This window comes from Cyclopterus lumpus, chromosome 5 (genome assembly GCF_009769545.1).
Source record: "Cyclopterus lumpus isolate fCycLum1 chromosome 5, fCycLum1.pri, whole genome shotgun sequence".
Taxonomy (NCBI): domain Eukaryota; kingdom Metazoa; phylum Chordata; class Actinopteri; order Perciformes; family Cyclopteridae; genus Cyclopterus; species Cyclopterus lumpus.
The window spans coordinates 17,743,568-17,767,872 of NC_046970.1; the positions used below are offsets into that span (position 1 = coordinate 17,743,568).

The window sequence follows — 24,305 nt, forward strand, 5'->3', positions numbered from 1 at the left end:
ATCTTCTTGCATCACTAAACATCAGCACACATAGACTGAATGCATATTTATGTTGTGAATCATGTTTTTCCAAGTAGCCTAATAAGAGATGGTTGCTTTTGCACCAAAACAGAGCCGTGCTGTGGTGTGGGGCTGCTTTTTAATTTAGTTATTCAACGAAATATCTTCCCCGGAGCACCCACTCATTAATTAACAACGTAATGAAACTGCCTGCATTAATATGCAAACACGACTCTTCATTTTCTGCATGGTTTGGCCGTCACATCTCAGACAAGACCAATCAAATAGGATAAAGATTATGCAGATATATGAGCATTAATAAAATTCAGATTTTAACGACAATGCTGTTGCACAGCAATAAAAACCTGCTGCGTAAATGTGAAAAATCAACAGAACCACAATACTTATCAACTTTAGGAATACAAACTAAGTAGAGCATTCACAAACAAATACAAAAGAGAAAATGTATCAGATGTCCAGAGAGCTAATGATGGATGACCTCACATACAAAGAGAGATCAAATTCGGCATCAGGAACATCATCTTTTGATTTTAAGCACTCACCACACCAGGAAAGATTTTGGTGAGTCGATCAACAGCTGCCGTGGCTTTGGCCTTCCCTCCTCCGAGACAGTCTTCAAACTCATAGAGCGGCTGCCGAACTGGATTGGAGTATGAGATCTTCGCATTGTCTACAAATGTGATGCGTCTCACTCCCCATCCCTGGAGAGCAAAAGAGACATGGATTTAAATCATTTTAAAATCACATTATTTAGAAATACTTAAACTCTATTATTTTTACATGAACGTTGTCTTAAGCAGCTTCAGTGACAATGAGTGGGAGCTTGTGTAACCAGTGTGCGTTTATAAATTAATACTGGCAATTCCACTTTTTAGAAATAATGGACGTGCATTCATAATGAACAGTGTAACAATGCTATGACAGCACTATAATGTAGTCAGTGAGTTTGAGTTCAATTTACTGTGGTGGTGTATGAAAAATATCTTAAAACCCTTCAGAGAACCAGCCTTTTGGATCTGGTCACTGATAAGCACATTCATTTGATGCTGGGGCAACAGACTTACAGTAAACACACAGAATGGCAGTAGGTTCTTATGTAAATCTGTATTGTGTTATTGGATAAACTTCATGGGAAATTTGTGGATCAAATCATGGGCTCCTGAATTATACTGTTATGAAGCTAAACAAATATTCTTGCCATGAAAAGGTTTTTTTGACAAGTTGATAATTTAAGGTCACTGGAATGCATTACACCATAACAAACATTAGAGGGGACACATTTATGCATTTTTGCTCTGTAGATGAAAAGCACATAACGTCTTTGAGAATATGAGGCGAATTTCATGGCATGCGTTTTGTTCCCGAGGACAAGATTTAAAAAAAATATATTAAAAAATGATTGGATGACTGCAGAATAATTTGGTTGATATCTTTCTGTCCCATCTGTCCTGGAAAGGAACAGAAGTTGTGCAGGGCCATGCTATATAGATGTCACTAGCCGGTCAACAGTTAGTAGCGCGTTACTGATAATCAACTGAGCTAATATTTGCCAAGACATTAAAGTGCTAATCAAAATCCTGACTACGTGGTCACTGATTGCTCTCTGTGAATGTCAATGGTAACCATATGTACAACAATATGACAATTTAACCAGAACAAAAAAAGACTTCACAGACTGCAGCACTTCGGAAGCAACATGTTTTAATTGCCTTACCAGTTATATTTCTTGATAGTTGAATCAATTAAAGTGACAGGTTGGACTGTTTCCTAAAATGTCCATCAAAAGCTGATTGAACTACATCTGTAGAGCGTGTCTCTTTAGGAAGTACAGTTTTGATCTTATCTTAAGGTTTCTGCACCAAGATAATTCCAGCATGTAAAGTTCCAATTTAAATCAAGACACGTGGCATGCAGATTTACAGAATTTGAAGTAAATTAAAATGTCATTCAGAGGATTAGATTAGAAAGCTATACATTTAAATCCTGTCAAGTTGTGTTGTGTTAAACTAGCTCACTGATAGGAGATCCTGGATGGGTTTTCTGGAGAATAGACTATTATGTTATTATCTCTTCTTCTTTTTTTTTAAACATTAGTTTTCTGTAACAATTCATGATGCTTCATTTGTAACACTTCAAAGATTCACATTGCTGTCAAAAGGCTGGTACTAGTACAGCAGATACATGACAGGAACATGCTAATTAAACAAAGATCAACAGCAAAGATCACACTACACTCCTAAACCCTTTTTGGTCATGTAATGTACAATGTAACATAATTGTCGAAGTCTTATAAACAGTGTCTAATTCCTGTATATGTTATTCCTAAATGTATCCCTCTGTCTTATTGTCCAGGTCCTTCCATCCTTACCATGAGAGTCCTGGCTACATTGCAGCCCAGAGTCCCAGCTCCCAGTAGAAGACACTTAGTGGAGACCACCTTGTCCAGGTCCAGGGAAGGAACCAGCCTCCATCTCATCAGCTTCAGATTCAGGTCCACTGATGACTCTGCAAGTCTGCAGACAATCAATGGAGACAGCAGAGTGCAAACTAAGGGTGACGTGGTTGTTTTGAAGCAACAGATGGCAAAGCATGCATTACATTTACTTTGATGTAGATTATCTACCTTGCCCAATGCAGTTTAATCATTTCCTTTTTTATATTGATTGTTGAAATGTGTTTTGGTCTGTAGGTTAACACAGTCCAGTTAACCCAATACCCTTGCACCTAAACTGGACTGTGTTTCTTACCTTTTAGGGTCCATGCATTCACTGAGGTTGACCATCCTGGGTCCCATGGCCCCTTTAGGGTTCTTCTCCCAACCTACACTCTTAGGACATGCTGTGAAAAAAAAAACACATCAACAGTATAAAATAAGCATGAAATGCCCCGACTACAATAGTGAGAAATGTGGAAACGGTTTTCAAAGAAACTATGAAGCATCAAAACTTTGAAAGTGTTCTCACAAATGACAAAAAGACTGGCAATGCAGAAATATGTGATTTTGACATTTCTGCCTCCATCCCAACACAATAGAGGCAAATTGTTGTGGCCAACACCAGTGAGTCAGGAAGGAATAGAGTGTCAATAAGTGAAAGTAAATGAAAACTGTATTTTAGTGTTAAAGTATTAAAAATTATGTCCTCAAATGAACACCATTAAGTGCTCACTTTCTTTCTTTGTCCACTCAGTTTAGTTTTGATGCTTGGACAATGCGCCACACCGTTTATTCCTCACTGTTCAGCTTTAGCTGCTAGATGCACAAATGTCAGTAATGAAGTGCAAAAAAATAGTGAAAGTTTCCTGGACGTGGGCCATTAAAATAGACTGTGGTTTAACAGTTTAATTTTAGGATCTGGACTGAAATATGTGAATCTTAAATTATCATGAAGTGTATTTCACCATTCTGCAAAAGTAAAACTCTTTTTGGTCGTGGCAAGAACTGAGCTGGGTGCATCTGAAAAATTGGGCTAAGCTAAATTGATTAATCCGTTTTCAAAACAATACCAAATTTGTCCATGCAAAATCAAGCAGAATAGCTGCATCTATTTATATTGCATAAATACATATTATGTGAGTTAATTAAAAGCCACAATGTGCTGAAGAGGTAGACTGAGTAAACAGACACTCTGTCTGAAGTCAACAAAAACCATCACCCCCTTTCCCATCCTGCTATTACCATTTAAATGACTTTCATCCCTTATTCAACAGATACAAAGAATAATGGAGCCATGTGAGATTGGTGTGGCTTGAAAAGAAAAGCAGTATCAGTGGAAAGTAGGCAAGCACTGTAACAATACACACAATCATTCAAATCACACACACACACACACACACACGAACATGCCACACACCGTTATGTGGACAGATACAATTAAAAGCACACATCAAGGAAAGGAAATGACCTGAGTTGAGGGGAATCACAGGTAGCTTTATCTGGAAGATGACACTGTGCTGTATGGAGCGGCTTCCTTGCAGAGTTTGGTCCCTGAAACACAGCACCTCCACTGTGTCCAGCGTAGAGCCCCTGGCACACACACACAACGCAGGGAGAGACAATGCAAATTAACACACACACACACACACACACACACACACACACCGTGTAAGCTTGAAAAAATAAATAAAAATAATAATAACTATGAAAATAACACAAATACAATTTTACATGGAATATGCTCAACACATTTCCCTAATATGGTACTAAATGACCACAGTCGCATTACACAATCAAACTCCATACAACTGAATAAGCGACAACATTGCGGCTACATTGTAATTCTATCTTCACCAATCTCAGCCAGTATCAACAGTTTATGTTTCACCCTGAAAGAATTATCAACCACAAGATTGATGAGGTTTTTGTTGGATAATAACTGCCTCTGACTACAGAGCTGGGGGTGAAAAATTCGTATGGCATTTGCTGCTGATAAGCCACTAGTATCACAGGATACTATTGCTAAACTGGCCCACATGGGATTTCCTTGTTTAAATAAAAAAAACTATTATGCAATAAAAATCCTTCTGAAATAGCAAGACAAGTGCCAGGAAAAACTATGCTCTGTGGGGGAAAGGTGGGACAGAAATGACCGATTGTGGAGCTGCAATGCAGCGGTGAAACGTGCAGCGATATTTAACTGACATTCTCGGACGATTGTTGCAATACGATGTGACAATGTTTTTATTCATTTTTCATGAATTATTATTGTTTTTGTTTACATCAGTAATCTATCAGTTATCATCATGTCTAGTGTTGTTTTTGTCAAAATCATGTTACTGTTCTGTTGTAAATTATTCTGCATTTCCAGCTTTATTATCAGACATCTTCGACTTTGATTTTGCAGCAATAACAATTACTCTAAATCTTAGCATTCCCTTTGCCAAGACAATAAAAGCACTTCTTTGGGAGATTGTTTTCTACTAATAAACCTGATTAAAATGAACAATGTCTTTCTGGTTTGTAGGAAAACACAACAACAATTGAAATGGTGTGCACTAATAGTTAATCATATTAGTTAAGATTGGTGACTTGTCATAAACGGGCAATGCATGCAAGCTCAGGTATGGTAAAACTGCACACAATAGCTGAAATAAAGACTTTTGGGTTAAATATTCCAGGGAGACATTCCCTAAACTAGTTTGCAACAAGATCAGGAACTGGCTACAGTGGGAACATGGGAAACTCTCTCAGTGCAGCATGGTTTGAAATCAAGAATACATATCAACTGTAAAGTAAGGGACTCAATTTGTTACAAACAGAAAACTATTGTAGGTACTTTAGATAGATACTGTAAGTTCTTCCATCATTGGCTAAAGGTTTCATTTCTACTTTCCTAATATTGCATCAGTCTTTTCAAATCGGTTGCTTATAGCTGCAATAACAAGATAAACTCTTGATTGCTAAATTGTAGTCAATGTGGGGTTAACATTTCTGAAAGACACCTGCGATGAAAGTCACTTGTTTTTAATCTTTGTGTAAATATTACTCTCAGACCGTGAATCTTAGATGTATTACTAAACATTTAATCCAACGAATTGCACCGATTCCCCACTGAAATATTTCCTCTGTAAATATTTCTATGAAATATATCCCTCTGCAAAGCACGCATACATTTCCGCATATCACCCTCATTTCTGCAACAACTTGTAGCAATTTATGAGCTCTTACATAGAAATGTATAGTAGAAGAGTATAAGCATAAGTTATTTTTAATTACAAAACAAGAAGTCTCACATGCGTTCTTCACTTGCTGACATGTATTACAGAATTTCACTTTCTTACTTCCCATTTACCCGCTACCAGACCCCTCCTTCAACTTTTGAACGGCAGAATGGAGTCATTCTCCTGCTGTTCCAAATATCAATTACACGCAGGCAGAAACCTTTACATGTATACCATCAAGAACCGGCATTGATAATATCCAGTAAGTGAGAAGTAGAGCATTCACAGGATAGCCAATGGCGTCTACAGGTGCTGTATGTAGCATAGATGGGCCTGGCATGGGTTAACTAACCAGCCATTTGTCTTCATTTGAATTTAGCAACTGCATGATCCAATTCACAAAAGATGATGTATCCATTCGGTGCCTGATAACTCACGCATGTACTCAGCGAGCAATGAAGTTGTCACACTGAAATGTCTGCATACAGGGATGACTAGATCACAAAATAAATTTGAGTGGAAATTCTGACTTTTGTTTTAACACCCATGACATGACCAACATGTAAGATAATGAGAAAAAGGGACCTAGTTTATCGTGAACATTTACAGCTTTGGAGACAAATATTGCAATTTTAACTGCAGCAGTCATGTTCTGCAAGCCAGTGCTACCGTGGATGAATCTCGACTAAACTCTAACAACAACACTGTGACTAAGCAACAGCCAAACAGTTGTTTTTCACTCCGAGTGTGACAGAAAAGCTTTGATTTTAACTACGCCATAAAATTTGGATCTGCATCATTACTGGCACCGATGCTTATATGACCTGCTCCCTACACTTCAGAGTGAGGAAATTAGTTAAGCAGAGATTTCCTGTCTTTCACTCCTTGGCTTGGTGCCAAAAGGAAGTAGTCAGTGTAAGCTGAAAAACATTCAAAGAAATTCACAAAGACAGCATGTGTTTTATTAAGGACCCACAATGAGTCTCGAGAGAACTTCCTTATCTTTTAACAGCACATTCTCACTCTCAAACACTTTCTCCCTCACACACAGACCACAGACGCACACACAGACACACATGCACACGCACAGACACACATAAGTAAGGCTTACCATCGGCTTGCTAAGAGAACCAGTAGATTTCTAAGAGGCCAGCCCGGATGTTGAGACAGAGTACACGGATCATAAACGCCCACAGTAACCTAGAAAAGCCAAACAAGGTGTGTTTACATTCCCAAAGAGTGTGTGAGTGTGTGAGTGTGTGAGTGTGTGTGCGCGTGTGTGTGTGAGAGAGAGAGAGTGTAAAAATTCTAATAATAATAGATATAATCTGATAGAGATGAGTACTGTACAGTACTTGAATCTTTGAAAAGATGGGAAAAAAAATCTTCACGAATTTTATTGGACTCGATCAAACTACTCTCATCTGTTGCTGTAAAAGATGATTTCGTTAAAAATAGAAAACAAAATGAACTAGTACCGTCTTTGTATCAGTAATGAACGTGTCCCAGTCCTCGAGCGAAGCCATGTGAACAGTGTCAGCTGTGTACTTCATTAGGAAGTAAGGCTCAGCAGTGGTCCCTCTTTTGACACACAGGACGGCATAGGCCTCCTGCAAGGCTGTGATCTGAGACAGAAATAATACATTAGACTACCCACCGTATTTTATATATATATATATATATATATATATATATATATATATATGGTATAAAGAGAGAGAGTTTTTAAAGGGTAATCATAAATAATATATATCCACCCATGTATCCATCATGGAAAAAGGAAGGTGACATATATCATACATTACAATAACTTATAATGTATAATTGCATGGGAACACAAGAGGTTATCTGAAGCATAATATCTGCAATTGCTGAAATCTTTACTGTAAATATAAGCATGGACGAAAGGATATTATGGCTCATTGCAAGGATAACTCTTGCTGTACGAACTATTTTAGTGATTATACACATATACACTGTAAATGTTTAGTCTGTCTACTCATTTATACGCTTGTCAGATTCTTGCAGTTGGCGTCACGCTGTTCTTGAGTCATCCTGACTCTTTTAATGAGGCCTTTTTGCTCCTTGGATCCACTGACCTGAGAAATAAGAATTCACCTCACTTCATTATACTATTCTATAACCTAGAGAGTATGAGAGAACGGACAGATTCAAATATTTCTGTTGGGAGCTGCAGCCATCTCATTATCAAAGAGGTTACGAATGTTACAACGCTCTTAGGAAAGAGAAAACTTCAATTGCAAAAATAGAAATAATATGAAAGTATTTTGGTCAACATAAGTCATAGAAAATCTTCGGGAAGAAGCTAACAGTAATCAGTAGTTAAACCGTAAATTGTATGTCTAGAATTGGTAATGAGTATCAACATTTGGGAAATCCAAGTGAACTACACCTGAAGACTTCGAAAAAAATGTAGAAAAGAGGAAGAAATAAGGTAATACTAGAAAATATTTGTATTTATCTATAATGATCTTTAAAAGCAGACTCACTAGATCTGCTACAAGAGGTGATTGTGTCATTTCATATAGGTCAAGCTCGTTTAGCAAGTCTACATTCTCAGTGAAGGCAGGTCACTCGTGGAATGCTCTGCCACCACACATACGTGCACACAACACGTACAACACGTTCAAGCATAACCTGAAGGAATGGCTTGTTGCCAATCAGGTGTGCAGTCATTGATGTGCTGTCTGTCCTGATGCTTGTTTCGGCTATATGTGCATTTGTTTTTTATGTGTATGTTGTATTGTAGCTGGGTTTGTTCTGCCTGATTCATGCTGCAGCCCGTTATGTCTCTGGTCTATTGCTGTACCCTTTCTTTTTGCTGTGTATTGGTTTTGTTTATATGTTGTTGTCAGTTTGTCTATGAATTTTATTTCCATTTTTATTTTGAGATTTTGTTATTTTAGGCTGCCTTAAAAACATCTGGCCAGGGACAGCAGATGGAAATTAGCCTCTCTGGCTAACTCTGGCTCACTTACAGTCCAACTGTTGATTGGTGTGCATTGTCCCTGCAAAATAAATGAATAAATAAAATAAATAAAAGCCAACCTGTTTTGCAGAGAAAACTTGCTCTAGGGAAGATGGCTGTTGGATGATCTTGATTCCCTCTGGGAAACAGAGTGCAGGGAAGCAGAACCAGTAGTAGAAATGGTATTTCTTCAAATCCTGAAAAAGTCATTTGAAAAATGGCACAAACAGAAATAGAAAGACAGTCACACACAACATCATTAATATACAAAACCAACACATTTACAAGATTCTGTTTATACGCACTGCAAAAGTCAGCAGAATGAATTTGCAGAGGATGGATGGGTCCTTCAATGCAGCCCCAGACTGTATAGCATCCCATATCTACAAAACAACAGGAGGGGAAAAAAGAAAATCATTCATTAGATCATTTAATCCTCAGCTGCACAATTTAGTAACTTTTGGTCTATTTTAAAAGAAACTCCCGACCATATGTCTTATGTGTGTGCCCGAGAAGATTCCTATTGTATGTCTTTTACCTCCTTGGCCTCTTTCTCCAGCAGAGCCTTCTTATCGGTGGTCTTAAAGGCATCAAGTGTGTTGGTGTTATACAGCGTTCCAGTAGCTAGACAGCAACGGGCTGGTGTCGGTCCATCGCTGACAGCAAAACACATCATACATTTGTAAAAAAATGCACTTACTAACTGTACTCGTTTCTTTTCATTGTGCAACAATTTTCTTTTTTTAAGGTTTCCAAATGTAGCTCTGTTTAGCTAAAGTGCCCTCGCTGATAAACCTAAAAGAAAGCTAATCCTTTAATTTGTCCATAGCAATGAAAACTTCACTAAACTTTTATAAACACTTTTTGACAACATGAAAAAAAGTTCATTACTTGTGTAGTGTCTACTGTACTAAAAGACTTCTCAATCAATTTAAGAGAAGTGTCAGGTCCCATATTATTTGTCTGTTGATGGTTGATCCCTTTCATCTACATTAGTATTCTTCATTGCTTTTTTGAAGTTTAAATAACATGAGGAAAACGTATGGTTAATATATGGTTAATAAAGGCAACATACTGCATCAAACTTACACTTCAAATGCACTGAACTCCAACGTTAGGCGAGTGGGCAAACCAAGTGGGTCACCTATAAGACAGGAATGAAGGATAAAATAGTTTTTTTTAAAAGGCCTTCACTGTTTTCATATATGTGACACTGCATAATTAACAAGTGTATTATATAATGTCTAGAATTGTCAAAAAAGAAAAAAAACATAATATGAATAGTCATCGTTATAGTGACACCATCTGATCTCAACACTCACCATTGTAGTAATAGCCTTTAATAGATTTGGGGCTTTCGTCCAATCTGTAGTCATTGAGTTTCTTCTGAGTGAGCTGATGCCAGAAGCCGGCCTCCAGAGCACTGCTGAAGGGAGCAAACTGCAGCTTGAGGTCTGGAGTAGAGGACGCTGCTTCACTGGTGTCAGATGCCATCACAACTTCACTAACAGGATGCGCTAATAAGAACTGGAAAATGGGAAATTAGAAGTCATAACTTCAATAAATTTTTTGAATGATGGTCACATTTCCACGGATGCTGTAACCAACAGGCTTATCACATACAAACGGTTAAGAATACAATACAAGTTATTAGCTGCTGAGCTTGATAAATCTGATGGTGCCATTGAATGCACAACCTAGTTGTAAGTAAACAGTAAAGTTACTGACTTATTGAGAGAAAATAGGGAGTCAGTCCATTAGTACAGCACGAAACAAATAAGTTGTATCTACTTGTGCAACGGTTATGGGAAAGTGAGGTTAGCATGCATCTCAAAAAGATTAGGACATGGGTTGGACAAATTGAAAAGTTGTGATTTAGGGCTATGAAAATAAAACTGACTTGATTTGACAAACTGTATAACAGAAATCAAGCCTAAACATGGCTATTTGCATACTGTAATTATGCTGGTACATTTCTTTAGGCTCTGTGGTAACTCGGGATGGGCATTTATTACGTTTTCCAGAATAAATTACGAATAGATGAATCCTATAATTTATATAATCGGAATATATGAGCACATCCAATTGGTATAGCTACATGTTGATACCATGTTGGCTAATTACACTGTGCTAGTCTTTTGTCATTTGAAAAATGTCTTATTGGCGAACATGTAGTACCAAGACCCCTGACCCTTAAACACTGTAAGGGTCTCCTTTAGAACTTTTGAGGTTCATCTGTAAATTAACGTATGTTCACAATCCATATTCACTTGATCAGGACTTTTACACTGTTAACGCAGACCACTAAGTGGAAGCAGAAGCTTTCACAGTTAAAACACGACGAGCATCTCCGACGAAATCATTCACACTATTACAAAATAGTTGTATTTCAAACCAGATTAAATACAAGTCAGCGTTAAACACACGTTAGTCGGTTAAACTGTAACAAGCTGAGGTTAGTGCATGGATATGTAAGGGTGTGTGGACTCACCAGAAATCTTTACTTCCTGTCAAGTGGATCATGTGATCGCGAGACTTGTCAACAAAGCAATGCAGTGTGGGTAACTAAGTAGCCAGGCAGTTTAGCTTAGCAGCTAAAGACACGAATGTCTTATGGTACACGTGCCATTGAGTAAAATAGAAAGAACCAAAACAAAAACAAAAACAAGCAAATGACGAAGCACGAAAAAACGGACAAAAATTTATAAGCGCCGTTTTTTTTCATGTCGGAACGAACAGATTTGTAGAGGGGCGCGAGGGAGCGAGAAGTTCGTATGCCTGTGTGTGTTAGTTAGCGCTAGCTAGTTACATCCATAGAACCGGTTTATTGAGTTAAGCAGGTTACGTGACAAACGAAGCAGGAGGAAGTCTACATTGTCGGAAAGGCAAAAGAGCTACGAATTCAGTCATCCGAATGGTTACCGGAAAATAACAAATGTGCTTCCCCTGGACACCGGAATTAGTTAGGGGCCGTCCATAAACTGCCCCACTGCTGGAACAAAGGGAACAGATTGAAGTCTTATATAGAGTCTATGATTGAAGTTCATAAATTAGATTGATGAACACATCAGCATTACTATTTTCTCATCTAGGCTATATGTTATTCAAGTTTAAGAATATTTGTATTGCACATTATTGTTGGATGCATTGGTGCATAAAACAGATCTTGTTTTTCCACACTACCAATAACAACATGACAGGCATAAAAGAACAAACAATGGGCAAGTTAGATACAAAGAGAGACAGACTGATAAAAGAAAAATGTGCAAAGCATACATTCTACAGCATTACATTGTTTATTCTTCATCACACACCGTCATCCTCCCTCAGACGCCTTACATGTATCAAGCATTTCCCGCATGCTGCAGTACCATTCTATACTATGTTGCATGTATACTCTGTTATGCTGATGAATTATGTTGTATTATGTTATAGTATATTATTATTACTAATAGCCTACATTGCACCGTATAGCTATATATCGTACCTCGTACTCTTCTATTCTATAATGTACTATATCATACTATACTATGTTAAGATGTTATACAGATACTCTCTTACGTCATATACTGTATTCTATTTTTAAGTATTATTACCTAATCACAGTATATATTATTATGGTGTACACTGTTTGAACTAGACTCACAACTTATGCATACCATGTCACTTCGTAACTTTTCACTTACCTTTTAACTTTGTGTTTAATTGCTCTTGTGTAGTACACTCTTGTATAGTTCATTCTTATGGAGTTGTTGCATAATTTATACTTGTATACTATTTGTATTTACCACATTATTTATTTGTTCTTATTTTTAACTGAACTTTAAAAATGTTCTACAATAAAGGCTTATCTTATCGTTTTGCAATCTTGAATGTAAGCTTCTTCAAATGGTGGAACTCGCCCACATGTCTCTTTCAGTCCCATGTCACGTGAAAACTCAGCATCAGACTTCTATGAATGCAAATTACATTTATTAACCATTCAGGACCAAGATAACTGCTTTTATTTAACCATAGGAATAAGGGACCCAACACCGTAGGGCCCATAAACCATGGCTAAAGCAAAGATTAATATGGAGGTCATGAGATCTCTAACAAATCATCTCTTTTTTATTATGTTAAAATATAAATGTTCAGTTTGTTCCTTAAATAAAGGTCTCGAATGCTGTTTCAAAGCCAACTTTATACTAGAATAAAATACTAAATACAAATAAAGTATAGAAAAATTGTGTCTAAAAATACAGGAATTGACCCATGTTGAGAGAAACCTCAAATTACCATTGGTAATTGAAAACAGCTTTTCAAGTCTCAAAATGAAAATGTTGAATACTATCCTAATGTAACCACTAATATCACAAAAAAAGAAATAGATTAACCACTTAAAATGAGCCTTGTGTAGGCATATGGAAACTGCTTGTTCTGGTGTTCTTAACAGAAGATTGATGTTGACACTGTTTAAAAAAAGACGCAGGCTTAACTTATCGTTAATACAGAAGTTAGCATGCTACAACGGTTGCAATGGCATAAGTACACATAAAAATGGCCACCTGGTTACTATCCTGTTACATTGATTTTAATAGGAATGTCTGTTCTACTCATTATATTTCTATAATTGTGCCACTTTTCCATAGTTGAAATGATCTTATGGTTTGTGGGGAGAGCCAACACTCAAATGTATCTCAAGAATGAAGATGAATGTTGTTGTAAATCTATTAGAGAAAAAACAAATGTGATTTGTGATTTGGGGCTTTATGAATACAATTAACTGCAATGTATTTCTGGAACCCAGCAATGTAAATTAAGGAATATAAAGGTCCATCATCATATTGTCGTCTTTGGAAGATGTACAAATCTATTTGCAGTTAATATTAAGACCTACGTGGTTCATATTTCTGAGTAAAGTGTGTTAAACACAAACTAATTGACATGAAGAAAAACTAAGGCTAGGTAGTTAGATATCTGTGCCTGAGCAAATGAAAACAAACAATGAAGCTACCATCTGTCGTGTGAAATAGATGAGAACTCGCAAGCTAGACAGAGGCTCAACATCACATCGTTCCCCAGAAAGGTTTATCCAGCCATGCATGTTGCATAGTTTGTGTAAATAATGGAGTATATTCAAACACAAAGTATATGCACATTTAGTATTGCCACATTTAGATTGGTGGGGTAGACGACTACTATCCCTCAAATGAGAGATATGCTCTGGTAGTCATAACCAGCAGCATAATTAAAAACGAAAGTGATCATGACAGAGTGTTAGACCAAGAGCTGTACTCTCGGTTGCCTGGAATAAAACTTGAAGTGAATAAAATGGGCAATTAGAATTTATCCTGACAGAAATGTCCATATCATGAATATCAAATTAGTCAGTGGCCACATGATGAGAGCACTGTGGGACAGAATATTAAGATACCTCAAAAGCGTCTGGGAGTCTGTGCAAGCCGCATGTTACGACCCATATATAGGTTTATTGTTAGGTAGCCACTTGTAGTGGTCATAACAATTATGGCAGACGGATGTCAGATGATGTAGTATAAAAAGCACCCAGGAGGCTGGGGTGAGCGGATGGGTCAAACAAACACTGTTCCTGTACTGTTCCTGTTAAGGCAAAAGTCAATGTTCACTTATCTGACTTACATACGTAGGTTAACTTATGCAACAGTAACTTAAATGAAACTCCTCCTAGGGCACACGTCCTATTTTTCAGTTTTGCAATCTATCGTGACCTGTAGCCTTTTGGGAAAGTGTTTGTACAGTGCAATACACAAGTGTTAGAAATGCTAATTGCCCAAAAAATAGTTTTTTCAAGTTGAAACACAAAATGCTCCTCCAGTGCTGGGCAGGAGGATTGCGTCTTTTCATCGTTGTCACCTTTTTCACCTCAATCATAGTTTTTCCTGAATACCAGACTGACATTGGCTCTTGGATCTTTTTGACTAAGGTGAACTGTAGTGCAATCACACTTCTTCCAGCTCCGTTCCACCCCCTTCTGATTTGTTTGATTTGGCTAAGCAGTGACTCAGAACCTGTCTGTGTTCACTGGACACAGGAAACATGGGTCTCCAGATTGTTGATGCAGTCACGGCATTATTCAGTGAAATACAGTAATGGACCCCTGATGTGAGAAATCTGAGCACTGATTTGACAAAGGTTACATGTTAATTGTAGAATCACTTAACTTTATGTTTTTAACACGATTGAAGGCATAGTTGGACTGTGATGCTTAGTCTCTAGGGCCTGATGGATGCACTTTGTGTTTTTTACAAATATTTATTCAATACAAATGCACTTATGAGCTTCAAATTAACGGTTGCTTTTTCACTGCATTGTGAAATAGCATTTGGTGTTGTTTGTTGAAAGACACAATGGGATTTTATGAGGCAGGAGCTACATCTCCTCATAAAATAGATGAGTGTAATAAAGTGCAAGTGGTTGCCGTGCAGACACGTTTTTTGTTGAAAATGATTCACACACATACACATTTATATATATAAATATTTATATAGTATTTGCTAATAAATACATTCACCTATTCTATTTGATGATATTAAATAATTGACAAAGCACAAACAAACAAAAAAGACCAGAAGATTTCTACAGATTATTATTAAAATGGTGATCCTAATGTGTTACAAAAAAGTTTTTGGGAAACCTTGCATGTTTAAAAACTCTCAAAAGTAGGGTGAAATAAAGTACCAACCAAACAAACGGATCCCCCTTGGGTAACAGCTCGGCCGATACTTTGATTTGGGTTTTTCCCGGACTGAACTTAAAAGACAACTAATGTTCCATATCCTGGTCTAATGATGAGGAAAAGCAACGTGACAAATGCAGGTTTGTATAATGTTAGATTTATTGTATCATGTTACATCGCTGGTTCTGTACATTGATAGAAAAAATAAATACAAATAAATATGATTTTCTTTAAAAACACATTTTGGACATAGTTTTCCTCCGCTGTGGATCAGATCCAATATTTGCATGTTCCTCTTTACGAGGGTAAGAGATTACATTCTTTTGAGTTTAAAGGTCTCTGGTCTGAGACTCAACATAGACAAAATAAATAACATTAAAGTCAGACCTTTTCGTCAACTGTTGAGTGAGTGAGCCATGAGTCTGATTGGAGGGCAGTAAGATACAAAAATAATATTTAGAACAAACTGAAGTAATTGACGTTCAAAATACATTTACAGTTTTACTTAAAATCATTCACCAATGCGAGGGTGTTTAAGACATTTTATTAATGCAACAGATGTTCCCTTCTTATCTGTGAATATCAGCAGCATTTAGACACTGATGATTGTGTTCTGATTTCTTTGCTCTGCCTGTCACAAATGCATGTTAAGTATATTTTTGAAGACTCGTTTGAAGTTACCGTTGCAGAGCGGGTAAATAAAAGGGTTGAGAGTGGAGTTGATGTAACCTAACCATATGGTGAACATGTGAAGGTCATGGTGCACACACTCTCTGCAGAACGCCATGACCATGAAAGTTATGAAGTATGGTATCCAACACAACAAGAAAGCAGCGATTATGAAGCCCAGCTGCTTGGCTGCTTTGTGCTCTTTATGGATCCTCAGGCTTTGGATCCGTTGACGTGATTGGTCAATAAATCTTTGCCACGTCTGTCTCAAAGTAGCTGCATTAGATGGGTTAAATGTTTCGTCTTCGACCCCTTCCTCAGTCCAGGGCGGAGCCTGACTGGGGTCGTAGTTGTTGTAGAGAACAGAAGTGTATCTCTGCACGTCTGTAACCTGACTGATGTCACAAACACCACTCACTGACTTTGGCACCGTGACGTGACATTCATTTAAAGACGCTTGAAGTTTGTTCTCATTATTCCCCTCTAAGCAAATGACATCCTGTTGCACTGAAGAGGGGCTCAGGGGAAACTCAATGTTCGTCTGCTTCTCCTCAGGAGACAAGGAGCACCTTTTGACCTTTTTTGTCAATCTGATTCGCTTTGTTGTCATGGCAAGCAATGACGTCTCTTGGCACTTGACACCAATTTTCCGGTGCGATCTGGATGAAGCAGTTTTAGATTTATCGGGATCCTCGAGAGAATATGGCTGATCTAAAGTGTTCTGGTCCAACAAGCGTTGTTTTTTAGACAGTTTCATTGGAACTTTCAAATCCCTCTTGGGTGATTTGGAATCATTTTTCTCTGGCGTTTGGGCATTTTGTCCAATCTCATTTTCCCCAAATGAGTCGGTGGGATGAATGATTCTCTCTCTGTCCCTGAGATGTTGCCTTACTGCCAAGTAGATGTGCGTGTAAAACCACACCATCAAAATTGAGGGTACATAGAAGTTAAAGACCGCAGTAATAACCTTAAACCACGTGACAAAGCGGAAATCGGTGTCACACTTGTTTTCCTCCTCAGGTTTAAGGTCTACATGAGTGAAAGACCTCCACCCTAAAATTGGAATAATCCACATCATTGACAGCAGCCAGGCTCCAGAAATCATCACACTGGCCTTTCCCCGCGTTCGATACTTTAGGTACTTGAGCGGCTGTCTCACAGAGCGGTAACGATCCAAACACAGGATAAACAAGCTGAAAATCGAGGCTGTGCTCGCCACGTAGTCCATGATAAGCCAAAATTGGCAGACAGCCCGTCCCAGCTTCCATTCGTCCTCCAACAAATACACTAGGTTCAGAGGCATAACTGTGGTCCCCACGATCAGATCGGCCACAGACAGGCTGACGATGTAGAGGTTCCCGACGGTGTGGAGGCTCTTCTCTCGCTTCACGGCGTAGAGGACGAGTAGGTTCATCATGATCGTGAGGAGAGAAATGAGTCCCAGACAGACTCCCAGCAGGGCGTTGTGGAAAGTGTCATGGAGGGTCAGCGTGTGATTGCTCCTCAGCTTCTCAGCATTGAGGAGGCCACTCCAGCTGTTGTTGCTGTCATTGATAAAGTTGTTGGCGTTGAGGTTTAGAGGGTCTGAGAAAGGTGACGGACCAGATTCCATCATGGAAGATGCGATGGTCACCTCTAGAGCCAGTCACATCATGGACAGTGTATCTTCAACTATCGGCCGGTGAAGGGAGGTGTATTTACACAGTTTGTATGCCATAACAACCAGCGCACCTTTATATTACGAAAGTAATCCTTTGAATCTTGGAAAAGGTTTTAATCCATGTGGTCTTGATCGGCAGTCCATATGTTATGTAAATCCAAACTGTTAACACCTGGAAGACAAAAGAAAAAAACATACATTTGTTACATAGTTTTTACTCCCTAAATGCAGAATGATTTAAGTGCAGTTTGACATTTTTCCGATTCATCTGCAGAAGGACAAACATTTTCTGTTCTCACCTTAAATCTGAGTATAAAAAATGCACTTGACAATTTTGTGACATATTTATTTGGAGGCCAATCATGGTCCAATATGCAACTCACACACATGTGATATGGAAACTGGAGGCCTTCAATGCACGCACACATACACACACACACACACACACACACACACACACACACACACACACACACACACACACACACACACACACACGCTGATAATGGACTCTACAGTGAAGAGAGGAGACATCTTGTGTCCAGCGGTTAAAGTTTTGACATGAAAACTATTTGTGTATACATAGATTATGGATATTTCAATGAGGAAGAAATATGTAACTCTAGTGATGGAAGCCAGTGAGCCGTCCAGCTGGCTTTCTTTAACACGCACACAAAGCGGAGAGTGACGATTCCCATCAATGACACAGCAGTAGACAAAGTGATTGGAGGAAAGGAGGCAATAAAATGCTGCTGGTGTTATTATAGAATCTTTGTCTTGTCATGTTTGAATGTGCAAAGCACAGCTAGACGTCTCCTAAGAAAATATATCCATATGCTGCTGGGAAATATTATCTTGGCTGTTTGGAGTATTGATTCTTTAAAGAGAAGACTGATATAAGTGCCTGTTGCCATGGAGGCAGGTTGCCATTTCTCTACATGTGAGGAATCTATGAATTGAAATATGCATTCAGACATTTTTTCATCATCCGAGATAAGATAATTACTGTGTGTTATTTTGCTAATAAGACCATAACATTTGTATTGACTCACAAGTTTAAAACAACTCATGTCTAGGTATGCAGTAAAAGCCACCCTACTATGAATAAAATGAATGAATAACTTTAAGAATGTGGTTGTGAGGTTTATCTTGTCGTCAACAAGAAAAAATGAGAGGGAGGAAGGAAACATGTAGCTTATTGATTATGTAGAAATCCTGGAGAAGCATCAGCATCAATCTATTTCCTCCCTAGTTATCAGGCGGATGTGACTATCGTTTTTGTCTGTATCTGTATTTCGATGCCTGCTTACTCACAGATGACACTCAGGAGGAGGAAGAAGAACACCACGCGCACAAGTGTTTATTGCTCCGTGGGGGGAAAAAACACTGCATCCGCAGAAAATGACTCATGCTAGGTTTGGATATATTTATACATACGTGAATATTATTTATTAAATGGGGCAACATTGGAAAAATAAAGATACCCTGCTCTCATCAGCCCCTGTGTTTAAATGATGTTGCCTCCACCCATGCAATAAATAAGGCAGAATGACTGAAGGCATTGGAAGCAGTTAATAAACTATATGGCACTATCCTGTGGATAATGTATGGTGGATGGTAATGTATCCATTACCTGCCAGGTGTAAATGAATCAGGTGTAAACACTGACATGAGCATAGTCCAACAGTCAGAGCTTCAAATGGGTGATAAAGTCGTTTGTATGTCACACCTGAACACATAACATTGTGAATCGATGCTTAATATTTCGAGCCTCGAATAACAAACTTTAATTGAAGCCCCTAATCGAAAGGCTGTCCATACATCTCTTTAGGTTCTGAAGCTGAGCTGGAATGTGTGACTAAACGTTGTCTCTCTCGCTGTGTTCATATATCCTCTGTGTTGATACAATAACTGCCACTGTATCACAAATATTTAGGAACCGCAAGTTACTCACCGAATTCTGAAAGAATAACAAGACCCAAAGGCACGAATGTGAGGGCGAAAATAAAAACACCCAGGGAGCCGTTGTGTGTTTCCTGCATTTGGGCAGCAGAGAAGAACAGGACATTTGCCCAACGCTAATTGTTCAATAAGATTATCTGTAATGACCACTGCTTGTCTGATTTCATTACAAAAGAGGGGGAACACACTCATCTTTTGACCTGGTGAGACCTGATGGAGCCTATTCGTCGCAATGAATAATGGCTGTCGTGTTAAATACCACCAGTCGTTGCGCAGAGGACACCTGTTGAAGCGCTGCACGCAAACTTTTAGGATCTCAGCGCAACCGACAAACACATGCTTATTGTTTTTTTGTTGTTGCAAAAGTCGGATGATGGCATTGCCATTGTCGGTTGCATTGGGTTCATCAGGTCAAATTAATGCAATGGTGTCAGAAGTTTCTTGACTTACCGATGACGTCCGTTTAATTCCAGCTTGTATTCCGGCTGATAATCAGAAAACGAGTGAAGGACCTGAACAGATAACGTCTGCATCTCTCTCCCTCTCTCTCCCTCTCTCTCCCTCCCTCTCTCCCTCTCTCTCTCCCTCTCTCTCTCTCTCCCCCCCCCCTCTCTCTCCCTCTCTCTCTCTCTCTCTCTCCCACCCCCCCTCTCTCTCTCCCTCTCTCCGGACAGATAGACTTTGGAGTTTGCGTTACACCCCGCTGAACAATTGCAGCCGTAAACTGATGGAGTTGCGCATTGTGATTGGTGTGTGATTCACCATGCTGTTGCACGCAGACCGTCCGTGAGCAGAGGCGTGTAACTTCGTCCATGTCATGGACGCAGCGTTATCTAGCATTACAGTAAAAGTCTTTGAAACAGGGTGGTTAAAAACACCTTCATTCAATGCTGTCACTTTTATTTACAGCTGAGCCATGCCACGGAAAGTCCACGGCAGAGAGAGTTGAGGGGAGCTGTATCAGGGTGACTAAGGACATCAGTAGCAAGGGACCATGGCAACATCATGAATTCCTCCAACCACAACACTCAAGCTAGAAGGATGAAACCAGCACACATTGTGCCAATCAAGTTAGCTGTTGTTTTTGTGATACCTTGATGGCACACTTAGTGTCATCAAGGTCACTCAGCAAGCCTGATATTAAAACATAAAGTCCATTTGCTGACACGTTTTCTTTTGCATATTATTCCACGTGGTACCTAAAGAGCCAACCTCTCCAGCCATATGGCTCACCAGCTATCATTAGGGCAGCATGTCCACCCACGCCAAGAGTGTCTCACCATCTCCAGAATGTGGATTTACGTACATAAGGATGACTGGCTTATCTTGGGTGTATTCCATCACTTCAGTCATAGCTCAGCTTTGAAAAAGAAAATGTTTTTTCTGAGGTTTGAATTTGATTGCTTTCCTTGCTAAAGGATCAGAGGAAGTAGTCTACAACTAAATTAAAATGCACATTTAATGTGTCCAAGTATCTGTGTTTAACATTTGGATAGAGGAAGGGTTGTGAATGTGATCCAACGTTGGGGTGACGAGGCTCCTAATGACACTGCTCTTAATGACGCTGCTCCTAATGACGCTGCTAATGGCATGATTCTGAGAATTAGTCTGGGATTTATCTGTGTCTCCTCTGGGTTTTGATCCATTGGGAAACGGGAAGCTGATGAGTACGGCCTGATAAAAGCATGCAACTGTGGGGTAAAGTTCATGAGGTCAGCTCCAGTAGTTCCTTTTTATTGCAAGTACATATTTTAGATAAGGTGCCAAGAGATACACATTTACAGGTTTCTAAAAGGTGGGCCTGATAGTGTTACGAAGAGTTACAGAGTTGGTGTGACAAGAACGACAACAGAGAAACCTGAGGGAGTCTCTTCAGGATTGCCACGCTGGCTAAAGTTAATATTTATTAATATCTAGACAAAGCTCCACTCCTTTGCAGAGCATGAGGTTCATATTCCTAATAGTTCTCAACATTAAATCAACCTCACATGTGTGTCAGTAATTGTTCATCATCTTTGTAAAGATGAACTTAAAGTATGTATCTATTGCATTGCCAATAGCAGTATTTGAATAACCGTCAGTATTTTCTTCATCTCTTTTTAGAGATACCATATTATCTTTGTTGTATGTACTGTATTTTCTCTGTTTTTATATATTGGTGTAAACTAAATATATTATATGTATATTTAAAATACAGGAGGGGATCAAGCATTGCACTGCAATTTAGAGATATGTTAAATATCTGACCAATACAAACCATGAAACCAAATAATGCAGAGCAGGAAACTTAGGTGAACTTTGGTTTTTCATAATTATAATTCTATTAGCTTGAAATCAGACCTCATTTTTTCAATATCTTGAGATTGCAAATGACTGGTTTTGCTAAGCTTTGCCTGATAGGGCCAAATGTGTAAAAACTCGAAAACCACCTTTTTAAACAAGGTATGCAAATATTGTGTGATATTGTGTTACTCATTATTTTAAACATCATACAAAAGGAGAATATTTGAACACACTGAGCATCATATATGAAGATAAATTAATTTAAAAAAAGAGTATACATAATCAATGATAATCAAAATATTCACATGATTGGTCCAAGTAAAATCTGGCAGAATCCTAATATCCTAGTGACAACAAAACTTAGGTTTAATGATATTAACATTTGGTTATGTTTCTGTAAGTAAAGTGAGAATTCACTCTCACTAACTTACTCAGTATTGTCATTTGATATTATTTTGTTTAATTATGTTTCTTTATGCCTCCCAATTAAAAAAAAGAGTTCCCATCAACTTTAATTAAATTGTGCCATCTGTTATTGTTAATTGAGTTGAACATGAAGCAACAGGTATAGCTTTCAAATGAACACTCACTAAATGAACTTGATATTTGTTTTGTTTAATCACTCATAGGTTATGTGACGACACCTGATCCTGTTATATTGGCTGAAGAAGACTATGAGATAAAGTCGAAAGCACCAAAATGAGTAAGTGAACATTGACCCTCCCACTTCACGCCCCCGGTCAGATTCAGCGTCGCAGGCTGGTCACAATTGTAGTTTCAGCCAGTGAGCAAACAAACCTAATAACATTGACAGCAGAGGGAAGTTTTCACATACTTTACTGAAGTAAAAGTAACAATACTCCACTGAAAAATACTTAATTATTCGTCCTGCTTAGAAATTGTTACTTGAGTAAGATTTAAGAAAAATTGCTATATTTTATATCAATAGATTATTATTCCTTGTTGCTCCTGTTAGGGTAAAACAAAATACCGCTTCAGGAGTTTAACATTTTGTGACCATAGCTAACCCCAAAAGTCACTCATGCCTTCAGCCTGAGAAGAGGCCAAAGTATTCAGAATATCAGCCTTTCTACATTCAAGCGGTGCTGTGAAGGCATCATATCACCAGCACATTAGCAGCTGCTGAGTCTGCCGTCAGACAGCCACAGACCTGACCTACAGTAGAGGCTCTGGGTCACTGTTACGTGCACAAAAAAGGAAGTGTGAGATGTGGTGGATGCATTAATGAAAACCCTTGAATGACGGAAAATCACAGTTTACAGATGTCTGCTGAAGACAGGGTGCAACAGAAAATAGGACGTATATTTTTTCACACTTGCTCCTGTTCAAGCACGAGAGTTGTAACGTGTGTGTGTGTGTGTGTGTGTGTGTGTGTGTGTGTGTGTGTGTGTGTGTGTGAGAGTTAGTTCCTATAAGGAGAAGGACAAGCAGTGTAGCTCAGGGACAATTGAGGCGCCAGGGATTTTTATACGGTTTGATCAATATTTATATTCTATAATTCATACAAATTCTGTGTAAAATATAGTCAAATAGATCCAAACAGACATTTAAACAGGCAGACTGTGATATATGAATGTGCAGAAGTAGTAATCTGATTTCTTTATTGTGTGTGCGCACACGTGTATGTAGTAGTCGTGCATGCACAGTGCACATGAATGTGAGAATGTGTGTGTGAATGAGTGCGTCAGAGGTCTTCCTAATGTCATTAGGTCAATCTGTATGGGAGCCCATAATAGCCCATAATTACAGATTGTAAGGAAAGAAACAGACCAATTACAGAGCATTTTTTGGTGGGGTCATTTTATCTTTCAAATTAAGCCAGAAGCTTCTAATGGAAGTCAATCACTTTTATCATTAATGCTCCTGATTTCCATAAATGACTTGCCTAAACTGAATATCTCTGTCCGTCTTAGGCCACAGTTATAGGATTTGACCATCAAAATGTATTGTGAGCATCAACATGCTTTAAACTTCTATCAGAGAAAAAGCAAAAGCAAACTCCTTTCCATAGCAACGCTTACAAAAGCAAACATGTTCGGCCTTCTTGTAAGCCAACAGGGACATCTGCTGGCCAGGTCTGTACCTGCTGCCAGCTGAAGTATTCCATAAAAGAGGCCATGTAGAAATCATCTTGTGTGTGGCAATATGTGGGGAATTCACAAGCTCACAAAACAAACCAAGGCTCCCTTTTTGTTCCTATAATTAGCATAACCTTCAGTAAAGCCTTTGTACACTCAATACCAGTCATATAATCTCCACTATTATTCATCGCACTCGCCAGTAGATCAGTGATAAATGATAAGAGGAGAAAATCTCTGGCTAATCTCCCATCACGTGTGTTGACT

General features: G+C 38.5%; 2 protein-coding genes across 4 annotated transcripts in view; both read right to left on the bottom strand.

The window, feature by feature from the left end:
* The window catches only part of atg7 (ATG7 autophagy related 7 homolog (S. cerevisiae)), a 53,961-nt gene extending 42,377 nt beyond the window's left edge, over nt 1-11,584 (bottom strand). Inside the window, exons 1-12 of one of the 2 annotated variants that reach the window (XM_034533609.1) lie at nt 11,160-11,584; nt 9,991-10,195; nt 9,758-9,812; nt 9,207-9,324; nt 8,974-9,051; nt 8,749-8,865; nt 7,158-7,304; nt 6,791-6,879; nt 3,924-4,045; nt 2,769-2,859; nt 2,390-2,534; nt 564-722 (exon numbers count right to left, since the gene is read on the bottom strand). In XM_034533609.1, coding sequence (XP_034389500.1) covers nt 564-722; nt 2,390-2,534; nt 2,769-2,859; nt 3,924-4,045; nt 6,791-6,879; nt 7,158-7,304; nt 8,749-8,865; nt 8,974-9,051; nt 9,207-9,324; nt 9,758-9,812; nt 9,991-10,162 — 1,293 coding nt within the window. In that variant the 5' untranslated portion in view covers nt 10,163-10,195; nt 11,160-11,584. The other variant, XM_034533610.1, reaches the window with a different exon arrangement.
* Nucleotides 11,585-15,536: 3,952 nt separating this feature from the next.
* hrh1 (histamine receptor H1) lies at nt 15,537-20,240 on the bottom strand. Of its 2 annotated transcripts, none has more exons than XM_034532702.1 (2): nt 20,107-20,240; nt 15,537-17,866 (listed from the first exon to the last, which is right to left on the bottom strand). In XM_034532702.1, the coding sequence occupies exon 2, from the start codon at nt 17,647-17,649 to the stop codon at nt 16,000-16,002; it is 1,650 nt and encodes a 549-aa protein (XP_034388593.1). In that variant the 5' UTR covers nt 17,650-17,866; nt 20,107-20,240; the 3' UTR covers nt 15,537-15,999. The 2 variants fall into 2 exon arrangements, with proteins under 2 accessions (XP_034388593.1, XP_034388594.1); XM_034532703.1 differs by lacking the exon at nt 20,107-20,240 and adding an exon at nt 19,649-20,062.
* Nucleotides 20,241-24,305: the final 4,065 nt, after the last annotated feature.